Source organism: Salvia splendens, chromosome 6 (genome assembly GCF_004379255.2).
Source record: "Salvia splendens isolate huo1 chromosome 6, SspV2, whole genome shotgun sequence".
NCBI classification, from domain to species: domain Eukaryota; kingdom Viridiplantae; phylum Streptophyta; class Magnoliopsida; order Lamiales; family Lamiaceae; genus Salvia; species Salvia splendens.
The window spans coordinates 6,500,669-6,512,814 of record NC_056037.1 but is presented as its reverse complement, the minus strand read 5'-3'; the positions used below and the strand labels follow the sequence as shown (position 1 = coordinate 6,512,814).

Sequence of the window (12,146 nt, the reverse complement as noted above, 5' to 3'; positions counted from 1 at the left end):
TACTTATTGAAAATTAGAATAAAATAAATCACAAATCTATCGCAGTTTGGCACCTCAGCAATCGCCCAAAACATAGCCGCAGCCCAAAAAGCGATTGCAATTGCAATTGCTAATTTATTGCGACAATAAAAAGATTGATAAAAACTGGACAACTCCATATATAGATATAATAAATGTGTCGTTGGCCAAAGGGAATAATTTGGCAACCACTAAAATTAATCCGAAATTGGAAAAGAATTATAAGTACAAGAAAATAGTGAAGAAAATTTAAGCACACTGCCCTTTACATCTCCATATCTCCGCTGCTGACTGTGATTGCTCTGTTTCTCTCTCACTTGGGTTTTTATCTTTTCTAAGAATCGCTCTCTTCTCGATCGATCAGGTTCTTTCTTTTACCCTACCAATCTCAATCTCTCTGTTTCTGTCAAAATTCTCTCTTTCCTTTTTTCTTCCTTTGCATATCTCAAATGCCCTAGTGTTTCTCGATTGTGAATGATGCTTTTCTCTCTAGTGTTTTCTTTGATTCACTGTCAGGGTTTCTACTTTTTCCCTTCGGATAATAGCCAGTGTTTAGAAAAGAGCCCTTTTTTGTCACTTGAAGGCTTCGTGGGCTTAGTGTTTTTGGAGAAAGGGTTTGAGATCACTTGGATTTACGGGTTTGGGTTTACTTCAAAATCAAGCTGAAATTTTTATTCTGAAACTGATCCTGACTTGTAACTGTCATCATACCTTGTATAGTCTAGGAGCTCTGTGACTGTCATTTTGTGGTCAATGGCAGAGCTTGCTATCATCGCCTGTTTGTCAGAACTATTATATGTTTTTGGTCATTATTGCATCCTAAGAATGCACACATCTGTCTCGATTGCTAGTGGTGTCTTGTTATCCTTGGTATCTAGAGTCTAGCAGAAATGGATAGAAGAAATGCTCAAAGTATTCTACTTTCTCAACCATGCTACCTATTTCCATTTCAGGATCTTGAGTAATATGGGAAGTAATGGTGGAGAGCACATAAAGATTTCTGGACCGGATGCAGCTGAATGTTCTCAAACCACTGTTCAGATCAAGATCAAGACATTGGATTCTCAAACTTACAATCTGCGGGTGGATAAATGTGTAATATACTCTTCTGTATTTCTGCTACTCCAGGGTACTTATTGAAAAATATTCTGTATAATGTTAGTTTTATATGACAAATCACTTATCTAAGAAGTTCATATCAGGAATTGATTACAAATCTACTTATTAAAGGCTTCCATGCTAGATGACATTCTACTTCTTTTTGTTTAATTATTTATCTACATTAATGGGATATCACTGGCTGTGGGTTGATATGATGATGGAGGTGGACTCATGGAAAGAGTAGAGTTGGCGATTCCTAGGAGGATTGGCATGAGGATATCTTACGAATAGTGGTCTAAAATTGGAAGTCAGGGTTGCTACTACTGTAGCTTTATTGCTGGCTGAAGAACATCTTTTTCCACTGACTGTTAATGTTCCATCAAGAGAAGGAAATATAGTTAGGGATAGGAGGTGTTAGTCAATTTTCTCTGTTTAATTGTTAATATTGGAAATATCTGATGTATGGGCAAGAGTTTTTTACATTAATATCCAAGTTTCTACAGGTTTCCAGTGGCACTGCATTAGTACTCTTTGTTTAAAAATAATATCAGATTATTGGTTTTTGTATGCAGGTGCCTGTTCCAGAACTGAAGGAACAGATTGCTTCTGTAACTGGTGTCCTGTCAGAGCAACAACGCCTTATATGTCGTGGAAAAGTTTTGAAGGATGATCAACTCCTCTCAGCATACCGTATCCTTCGATTTTCATGATCTTGATTTGATTTCTCTAAGAATTTTAAGTAGTTTTCAATTTGTTCTTCAGTTTGTTTTTAAAAATTTTTACCTTTTGTTTGGAGTTTTCAGAAATGCTTTTTGCAGTTTTAATAATCACCTATATTACATGCTCTAAAGATGTCAATTTTACTTACTTAAGCTTTTTTTAATCCTTAGGTTTATGCTTATTTCATTGAGTTCCTTAATCCTTGCATTTGTAGATGTGGAAGATGGGCACACTCTGCATCTTGTTGTGAGACAACCCATTGCTACCTCAGTAGAGCAGTCGGATCAGCCAGGTCTGATTTGCTCTAGGATTGCTATGAGATTTCATTTTGTTCTGCTGTGATTGTAAATGCAACTTTATTCCTTTTGTGATGAAATATTTGAAGATTGTGCTAAAAGGCTTCTTCTATCTGCAGCAACTGATCCAACATCAAGTACAGGGCAAAACACAAGTGGTCAGGTAAGCCCTGGTATGGTGGTTGGAACCTTTAATATATCAGAGCAGGGAGATGGAGCTTTTCCTGATCTAAATCGGGTAATGATTTAAACTTGTCACAACTGTGTGCGACGCTGTGAGCTTGGTTAAAAGTTTATGTTTGTGAAATCTACTTGCAGATTGTTTCTGCTGTACTTAATTCTTTTGGTGTTACAAGATTTGGAAGCGGAGCTGAAGGGATTGATCTAAATGTAAGTTTCTAAAAGTTTGGAGCATGGTGACTTTTATTTGTATGCTTGTTCATATAGTGGACAACTTAATTTCTTAGTTACATGGGTCATTTTCATCCTTTATGGTTTGGACAGCAACCTCCATCGGAACGTCAACCAACTGTGCCGGGACTCAGTGGTATCAGAAATTCTTTCAGACCGCAAACTGACCAAGCAGCTTCAGTTTCTGTTCCTGTGGAACCTCTGCAACCACTGGTAGCTCTACTGTTTTTATTTATTTATTTTCATTTCAAAGCCACAAACTTTGTATGGATGTCGTGAAAACTGTAACATTATTTGAGTATGCTACACAATAAAATGTTCTAATATGTCCCTTGAGATTATTATACACTCTTGCCCTAAATTTTTATTTTTTCTAAGATGTCAGTCCGTAATTCAATTTTTTTCCTCTGCAGGTTATACCCGATTCATTGACTACTTTGTTACAATACCTGAGCCATTTGAGACAAGAATTTTCTGCATACAGTAAGATATTTTCCTCTTTGACTAGATCTATCGTTTATATTGCAGTCAGCTGACTAGTAAATTGTTTCTGGATTGCCAATTTCAGGCCAAAGTTCAAATGCTCAAAATGGGATTGATGGGCAAGAGTCAGAATCTGCTGTACATTCTAGTGAGCCAAGAGGGCTTCTGAATCCTGAGTCATTGTCAGAGGTGATGTCATCTGCCAGAAAGCTTCTTCTTGAACAAGCCACTGAGTGCCTGTCGGTATGTTCTCAAACTATACATCAGCAATAAGAAGGCTGATTTAGTATTTTGTTTGATAGGTGAACATATAGTTGCCTAGGAATGATGTAAACAATCATAAACTTGCTATATGCTCTTACTAGGCTCATTCTTTTAAAGTTGTGGTTGGGAGAAGCCTACATCCCAATAAATTTATATTGCGCATCTTGTTATGAAACATGACACTTGCAATTCAAATTCTACATGGGAATGAATTTCTTGCTTTCACTGCAGCAACTTTCAGGACAGCTTGAATCTCAGTCAAGTGTGACGGATTCATTGGAGCGGTCAAGAATTCAATCTAGTGCTATAAGATCAGGAGCTCTTTTTCAAAATTTGGGTGCTTTGATGCTAGAGCTTGGTAGGGCCATGATGACCCTGCGAATGGGCCAATCACCGGTAAGTTCATTCACTTTCAGATATGTCTTATATACCATGTTGCTTAACATAGTTTCATAAGCAGTTTATTAATGCTTCATTATTTAGGCTGATGCATTGGTTAATGCTGGACCATCGGTCTTCATATCTTCAACTGGGCCCAATCCTATCATGGTTCAGGTCATATATCTCCATGCACTTTCTTCACTTTGTTCAACCGGATATGCATACTTACTCTTTGCTGTTTTATGAATTCAGCCTCTGCCTTTCCAACCAGGGGCGAGTTTTGGTTCAGTTCCTGTGGGTACTGTTCAACATGGCTCTGGTGTAGCTGGAAGCTCTTCTGCTACAGGTTTCCTGCCCAGAAATATTGACATCAGAATACGAGCAGGTGGTATAGCAATTCTATTCATATGGAGTTCAACTTGATGACTTTTGTCAAGCTTTAAGTCCTTCATGTTAATGTGTTTATATCCAATATAAGAATGAACTTAATGATGAGTGCCTGCAGCCTCTGTGTTTTGAGGCATGGTATCATAATCCTTTTTTCTCTTGTTTCTGAAATCAGGTTCATTATTTCCTCGAAGAGAGCCTACTGCTCCGCCTTCTCAAGGGCAAACTGGTACACCATCACCCAATAGCACAAGTCCCAGTCAGCAACAAGATGCTGCGACAGTTGAACCAAACTCGCGCAATAGGGAACCACAACTGAGGGCAATTCCCCTTAGAACTGTAGTCGCTGCAGTACCAGCCCCTGTTGGTCGAAGTGCAGATTCATCTCGTGGTTCAGTAGGGATCCTATATCCAGTTATGGCTAGAGTTCAACATCAATCTTCAGGAAGCTCAAATAATGCAAGAACTTCTCAAGCATCAGATCTGAATCATGCTGCTGAACAGCCTGATTCTTCAACACAACAGCAACATGTTCCAATCCTTGGAGGGAATGGTAAATTTGCAACCATTTAAAATTGATTCTTATTGCTGATGTGTCATGAATTATAGATATGCAGGTTATGAAAAATGACGCACACAAAAGATAAAACTGACCGAAGTATAATCTAACACTATAACAAGTTCACCTATGCAGTGCACATACGATAGAACAAAACGTATGGAACAAAAGTAAATTAGTCTAAATTTGTTCGTTTATGCTTAAGTCCAACATTTGATCATCTATCACTGGGGATTGTTTGATGAAAGGTAGTCAGCTCACTATTCTTAATAAGTGAGTGGAAAGCAGTGATAACCAAATCCGTGGAGTGATTGTTATAGGCTAACTACCGGCACACTTTTACAGGGAGCAGCAATTTACCTTCTGAAGCACTTAATGATCATGGATTTTCAGGACTCGAGCAACTGCTAAGTAGTATATTTCCAGGGGGTCAGATCCTCAGTGAAAGTACCGAGGTCCCTCATTCAGCATCTGAAGCAGCTCACAATTCTGAGGCTGTGAGTGAAGAAGGGGTAATTTTATCTAATATTCTACGCCAGATAATGCCAATGCTCTCTGAGAACATGACCGCATCCACTGAAGGAGCAAATGCAGATGAAGAGCAGGTAAAGCGTTCTTTCTCGGAAGGACTTATTTTAGATGGTCATAGCTCAGCCTAGACAAAAAGACTAGTATCCTTGTGTTTGTAAAAGATAATTCTGTGGTGCAGGGAGATGGCAACAGTGATCAGGGATCTTCTCGTCGCAGGAGGGGCTCTCAGTCAGAAGAAAATAAAAAACGTCAGAGGGTATGACATTCATTAACCTTAGAATTTTGATCTGTTTTTCTCCTTCCTAATTGGCTTCTATGCTGCATATATAGAGGGAGTAGTGGAAGAAGTCAAGAAGAGACGGTTATTAGAGGGCTGAGGTGGACTGGCAGTGGCAGCTAACGTTATATGATAAGAGAGTCGAACAGAGACGTACATAATTTCCTTGGTCTTCTTTTTCTATGAATATCAATTTTCTATTATTGGGTGATATTCCTCGACTTTATTAAGTAATGTTATTCTTTATTCATTAGGTTAGAGAGAGGGCATGGAGAGGTGATAGTGTACAAGCATAACATCAATCTTGTATTTATTGTCTTTTCCTAAATTTTACTTCAGTAATGACATGCAAACATTGTATTAATGTCATCTTTTTTTTTTAAAACAAGGTGGTAATTTTTTTTAATTGCATAATCGAATGAAATTATCATAATGATACTACATCTTATGGTGCATAGTGGCTGTAAGCAAGGATTTAGATAGCCAATGGTAATCTTTTTTTTGTTTTTTGCGAGGTATAAGCATACATAATTTAATTCATTGTGCTAGTCTTTTACAAGATTTGTCGATTTATGATCCGTCAAATCTTTTCTTTTCCTTTCCCAACTTGAAGAAGCCCGGGAAAGGCAATGGAAGCACACGTTGAGGAGGTTGTATAACCGTCATAAGAGTGGCGTGGGTAGTGTATCAACTACTGTTCCTGGCTCCAAAATACAGCCAACGCCTGTATGAAGGAGAGGCAGGTTGGTGCATGCCGAAGATGATGATGAGTGCTCAAGAAATTGTTACGTATGCCGAAGATAATGACGACGAGTGCTCAAAAATAGTAGTAGTGGTAGTAGTAGTAGTAAACAATAAGATATGCCATGTTCCAATGACGGAGGGGGCAAATTGAATCCATGATATGTATATTCAATTTTACAAGTTATGATATGCTATAAAGTAGATTACTCTTCCAGTGCCAGCCAACTTCTAAATAACTAGCAGCCAGCCAAGCAAATGATTTCCACTAAAAACTAGACCCACCCTTTTCAATGACTGCTCATTCTAAATACACACCTCAATCGAAAATTCTCTCCCCTGTTGATAATACAAGGAACATTATTGAGCTGAAGATACAGAGCAACCCCGGGATAAGGAAAACTGCTCTCCAGCTCTCTGGACTTGTCAGATCCAACTGTGCGGCCTTAGCACCTTCCAGAAGTCTCCCTGTAAGATCGACTCCAACTATGCCGGCTAAGGTACCAGCTGTATTACACACCCCCATGACAATTCCTGCGTATCTTGGAGCCACATCCATATGGTTAACAGCAAATCCAGCTCTTCCAAGTGCCAAGAAACCAAGAGCCAGCGACGAACAAAGCACAACCCCATTAGGTGTTCTAAACAAGGGAAGACAAATCAATGCACACGAAGCCACCATGAATCCCACTGTGTTTAAAAGCTTTCTTGTTTTAGTCACAGACATAATTCTCCTGGTGATCAAGTGATCCGCCACAATCCCACCAATATTTGAGAACAGAAACATGTTTAGATAAGGAATCATCTTGGAGGAACCCATTTCTTGAAGACTACTGTTGAGGCCTAACTCAAAGTATGTAGGAAGCCAATTCATGAGTACATAAAGCGCATAGTGAAAAGTAAAATTATTTGCAACTATTGCCCAGACTGGCAAGCTGAAAATTATCCTCTTCCATGGAATTTTTTGTGTTCTCATGGAATGTACTCCATTTTCTATTTTCGCCTTTTGACTTCCTTTGACCGGAAGCAAGGACTCACCAAAACCAGCAGCAGTAGCCTTTGGATGTTCAGAGCGAGGTGGATCACTGGCATACTTCAACCAAAGTAGAGACCACATGATGCCTAAAGCCGCTTCAACAAGAAATACAGATTGCGGGCCTTTCAATCTTACAAGGGTAGGGAGGATAAGCATTCCTGCAGCTGCGCCAAAATACATTCCTGACGTTGTGAGAGATACAGATCTGGACCTCTCATGTGGGGGCACCCATTGTGCTAGTACAGTGTGAATGGAGGGAAAGATGAAACCCTGGGCCACCCCAACAAGCAACCGGGCTACAACTAGCATAACAACTTGATTTGGATCTAGTGGTACAAAAGCACAAGTCAGGGACCACAAAAGAAATGAAAACAGAAGAACACGCCTTCCTCCAACTTTTTGAGCCACCCAACCACCCGGAATTTGTGAACAGGCATAGCCATAGTAAAATGTTGACAGTATCACGCCCTTGCTCGATTGATCTATTCCTGCAGCATCAGCAGCTGCAGTATATGCAATAGAGAAGCCGACTCGTTCTATGTAGCACACAGAAGTGCAGATGAAGGTCAAAATAACAATCACATAACGTTTTGGGATGTATTTACTCTTCATCCTCTGTTGATTTCATTAATGGCGAAGCTCCTTACTTTTTCTTTACAGATGATTCATCAAAAACCAAAAACCAAAAACCAAATCCAACAAGTCTATGAATCACAGTGAGAAAGCCATCCTACAAAAGAAGAATTCAAACTGAATTTAGAAAGAGAAACAAACAAGGCAGTCCAAGATGAATTTTCCCATCCAGACGAGATTAATCACAGACTGATCACTCCAATTCACACTTGACCTACTTGATTTAAGGCATGATCCTAACAGAATTGCAGCCAATAATTTGTGGCACAATTTACTTGTAGCAGGCAAACATTCAGCATTCTAACTTCATCACATAGTCTTTCCCAAACCAAAAGAAAAGAAGGTTACTTTTCCTTTCACTGTCTAAAAAAAGCACATCTCGGAAAACAAGCACGAGCTAAGAATAAACGAAAATCAGCAGAACAAGTTAGCTAATTGATGAAAAGGATACATTACATTTCATGGTCAACCACATTTGCACACAATAATGAAATATACCCAGAATTTGAGGCGGGTTAATTATAAAAGATAGACACAACCACCAAACAATCGTAGGCATAGCATTGCCAAACATAAGGGCTGACAAAAATTGAATTACAAGAAAAAGCGATAAAGAATGAAAGTGAAGTTACCTCTTTGAAGAGAGGCAGATTAGGTAAACCGCATTGACTAAGCAACGCTGTTTTTCGGGAAAGGAAAAGGGGAGAAAGAGAGATCAGCAGCAGCAGTGAATGTAGTGTTTATGGAGAAGAAGTGAGATTCGGAAAGAGAGTGAAAAATAATTTTCGAAGCAGTTGAATTAAATATATCACCATTTTCGCTCAGTTCACTAACTGCTCATTCATGGGCCTCACCATCTTAATGGGCTTTTACCTGATTGGCCCCACCCATTCTACTCCCTTATCTAGTTATTCATGAGCCTCACCATCTTAATGGGCCTTTACCTGATTGGCCCCACCCATTCTACTTTCTAGTATGCTATTAAAAATCTCATTTCTTTTCAACACGTATTTTAAGAAAAATAAAAAAATTAGATGAAAAAAAATATAAGTTTTACTTGTACTGGTACATATTAGTTTATTATAAAATACGAATGAAATGACTAAGCAAACATGATGCATTTTGTGTTGTTTGCAAAATTAATAATTATTGAAATTGTCAGCTTTGTGATAGTGCATTTCTGATTTCTTCAACATTTCAACTGGAGTTAAATAAGCAGCTGTTTTACAATCTGAAATAACAACCAAAATTTACACAATACTTCAATATATTTGGGAAATAAGTTGAAAACCAATGAGTCAAAATTCAATCCCAAAACTAGCTTGTCCTCGAACCAAAGCAAAAACCGCCTAGGGAGCTCTATCTCTATGCAAAGATTTCAGAGTCAACTTGCTCAATTTTAGGGAATATTTCTCTCATCCTAGACACGTAGTTGGGAGAAGTTGCCTGCAATGCGAATAAAAAATCACAACATCACTAACAATGAAGTGATGTTTATTGAATTGAATACGGAGGGTAAAGATATCGTATAAGCACATACACAGGGATTGCGCTCGAGATAGATGGTTGTGAGACTCTCCCTGAAACCAGCGACACCTTCAGCTAGGCTATCCAACGATGCTATTTGGTTGTCATTAAGCCACAGATCTTCCAACCTGCTAACCAAACATCAGAAATGTAACAACGAAATAGTAGTACACAATATATACTGGCATTGCTTTTTCGGATTGATTTCCACACCTTGTCAACTTGGAAATGTCATTTACTTCTGTGAGCTTATTTGATGCCACATCCAAGACACGGAGGTTCACCAGAGTTGATAACCCTTCCATTTTTGCAATACCATTGTGGCTCAAGTACAATTCTTCAAGTGCAACGCATTCCTGCAGGCAAAGTAATAAGTGAATTGATCTGCAATTATGCAGAGACTCTACTTGAAAAGAAATTGAATTTAAGGAAGTTTCTGCAAATGTAGAAAAATTAAGTCCATGTGGCTACCTCAAGTCCTATCATAGATGTTAAGCGGTTGCTTTGAAGGCTGAGCTTCTTAATGCATTTTAGTCCACAAAGGTCAATGACACGGATACGATTGCGCCCAAGCCATAGCTCTAGCAAGGATGACAAATTTTGCAGGTTCTCCATTACCTGATAATCAGACTCAGTTCAATGGCCAAAATAATCACGTACCAACTCACCGTCCATCCATAATTCAGGAGAAGCAAAAATTTCATATTTTCCAATCTAGCCAACTCAGTAACAAAGGGTTTGCCAAGTGCTAAGGGAGGACACAAAAACGAACATTCAGACGCATTAGGTTGCTGAGTGTTTCAAACATCATGATTCCAAATAAGACCTTCTCAACAAAGATCCAAATTAGTATATACTTCCAACTCATGGAGCTGCACTTGTTTGATCCATGAGCAGACTATGCATACTTTTCTAAATGTGAAAAGAGCTAATATAAACATATCATAAGAGAAATGGGCATAACCCGTAGTCTGTTGGATCCAAGCTCAAGAATTTGCAGCTCATGGAAGTGCTCAATCTCCTCAATCTTCGTCACTTCATTTTTGGACACATATAGTTCTTTGAGTGTGTTTGAAACCTTGGATAACCCACTGAGGGAAGTAATTTCATTAAATGAAACATCAAAGACCAGAAGCATTTTGAATATGGTGACATCTGGAATCATCTTCATTTGATTATCCCTCAGCACCAACTCCTGCAGAAGAACAAGAACGACACCAATATACCCATTAACGGACAAGTTCATGAGAAGTTTCTCAGTGAAAAATGTGGCATTTGAATTTTATAAACAACAAATTCCAAGCTACCTTAACTAAATGGCATCAAGTCAAAGGGGAAAATAGGCTCTTCTGATATCCTAAGGATTACTTTATCCATAATACGGGATTTGAAATAAGCATCTTTAATGCAAGAAGACTACCCTAAAATATCAAATAAAATAAATTCATAATTACTCTCATTTGCACATCCAAACCATGCATGCATATGTAGAAACACATTTGCATTTCAAGATATCTGTGTCATACATTCAGGAACTATTTTTTTGGGAAGCCTCGACAGATCCTCTGCATCAGTTAGGAGTCAGAAATGCATCACATTATCTCGAGGAAGCCCACTAGCTCTTATAAAAAGAGAAAGAACACATTCTCTTTAAATAAGTAAACAATGTACGCCTAAAGCATACAACTTGATTCCACTCTATAAATATATGGAGTATATCCCACATAAGCAGACTAGCTAGGACTTGTTTGCCTTACAAAAAATTAGTATCATCCCATGGAATCAATACAAAAGTGTACATAAAAAGCTCAAAACATTAGATACAGAACATATCTACGAAAGGCTATTACAATGAAACTGTAGTTGGCATTAATTCAGGCTCCATGAAGGCAAAGACCAGTTCTTGTGGCTCCGCAAGCAAACTTGGTGATGTCAATTAGAGCTAATTCTTCACACGGGGATGACATTGCATTGTACAATAGCATAATGCAACACAGGAACTAATGTTTCTCGTGTTATGCGTTATGGTTGGAGAATGGAGTAACGGGAAATGTAACTCAATCCTCTTAACTGAAAACCCTTATTTTCTCAATTAAAATACGAAACTAAACAGAATGAGGATTTTGGTCAAGTATTACAAAATCAAATTAAAACAATAGGCAATCTCAAAACAAACAACAACGAAGAGATAAAATCAATTTAACCTAAAAAGAGATTAAATGATGAGAAGGGGAAAATAAAAGGAGTACTTGGAGAGCGGAGATGGAGTGCCAGGACGATAAGGGGAGGACGGAATCGTCGTTAAGGAGGTTCTGGCGCAGAGAGAGCTTCTTGAGATTTGAGAGCTGCGAGAGACGGGGGTCTAACGCCGTCAGCCGGTTCGCCGTCAGGTCTACTTCTACGAGAGTGGGCAGCAGGTCGACGGAGCTGAGATCGCGCAGCTGACAGCTGCTCAGATCCAGGAGCGTGGCGGCGGCGCTCTCAGGCGGCGGATCGTGGTTTTCGGGCTTCGCCGACGAGTCCATTTTTCGGGAGACACCGATTAGCGAGTTTTTTTTGTTATTAAATCTGTTTAATGATTCGTTTATTTATTAAGCAGAAAATATAAAATAATATTCAAAGTTCGCAGATATAAACTCGAGGTAATTACGTATTTTATACAAAATATTTTATCATTATTTCAATTTAATATAAAAAGTATTAAGTTCACCTATAAAAAGTTTACTAAATATTTTCAGTTAATACATTCCGTTAAATATTTTAAACACCGTTAGCTAGTTT

The 12,146-nt window shown here is 38.5% G+C and overlaps 3 protein-coding genes across 6 annotated transcripts; 1 reads left to right on the top strand and 2 right to left on the bottom strand.

Annotated features, from left to right (window-relative positions):
* The first annotated feature begins 232 nt into the window (after nt 1-232).
* Nucleotides 233-5,792, top strand: LOC121806281 (ubiquitin-like domain-containing protein CIP73). 4 transcript variants are annotated; one of them, XM_042206273.1, is made up of 16 exons: nt 233-382; nt 972-1,113; nt 1,692-1,809; nt 2,054-2,131; nt 2,255-2,373; nt 2,454-2,525; nt 2,640-2,759; nt 2,960-3,029; nt 3,115-3,272; nt 3,525-3,689; nt 3,777-3,848; nt 3,927-4,059; nt 4,237-4,614; nt 4,966-5,225; nt 5,313-5,407; nt 5,482-5,792. In XM_042206273.1, exons 2-16 carry the CDS (start codon nt 985-987, stop codon nt 5,549-5,551), a joined length of 2,037 nt encoding a protein of 678 aa, XP_042062207.1. In that variant the 5' UTR covers nt 233-382; nt 972-984; the 3' UTR covers nt 5,552-5,792. The 4 variants fall into 4 exon arrangements, with proteins under 4 accessions (XP_042062207.1, XP_042062205.1, XP_042062204.1 ...); XM_042206271.1 differs by lacking the exon at nt 233-382 and adding an exon at nt 415-656 and having other exon boundaries at nt 5,014-5,225; XM_042206270.1 differs by lacking the exon at nt 233-382 and adding an exon at nt 418-656.
* A 484-nt stretch (nt 5,793-6,276) lies between these two features.
* On the bottom strand, nt 6,277-8,592 carry LOC121809881 (probable anion transporter 5). The gene is made up of 2 exons (XM_042210722.1): nt 8,471-8,592; nt 6,277-7,935 (listed from the first exon to the last, which is right to left on the bottom strand). Exon 2 carries the CDS (start codon nt 7,815-7,817, stop codon nt 6,489-6,491), a length of 1,329 nt encoding a protein of 442 aa, XP_042066656.1. The 5' UTR covers nt 7,818-7,935; nt 8,471-8,592; the 3' UTR covers nt 6,277-6,488.
* Nucleotides 8,593-8,984: 392 nt separating this feature from the next.
* On the bottom strand, nt 8,985-11,932 carry LOC121806279 (protein phosphatase 1 regulatory inhibitor subunit PPP1R7 homolog). The gene is made up of 6 exons (XM_042206268.1): nt 11,615-11,932; nt 10,330-10,560; nt 9,837-9,983; nt 9,579-9,721; nt 9,379-9,493; nt 8,985-9,284 (listed from the first exon to the last, which is right to left on the bottom strand). The coding sequence occupies exons 1-6, from the start codon at nt 11,888-11,890 to the stop codon at nt 9,204-9,206; spliced, it is 993 nt and encodes a 330-aa protein (XP_042062202.1). The 5' UTR covers nt 11,891-11,932; the 3' UTR covers nt 8,985-9,203.
* Nucleotides 11,933-12,146: the final 214 nt, after the last annotated feature.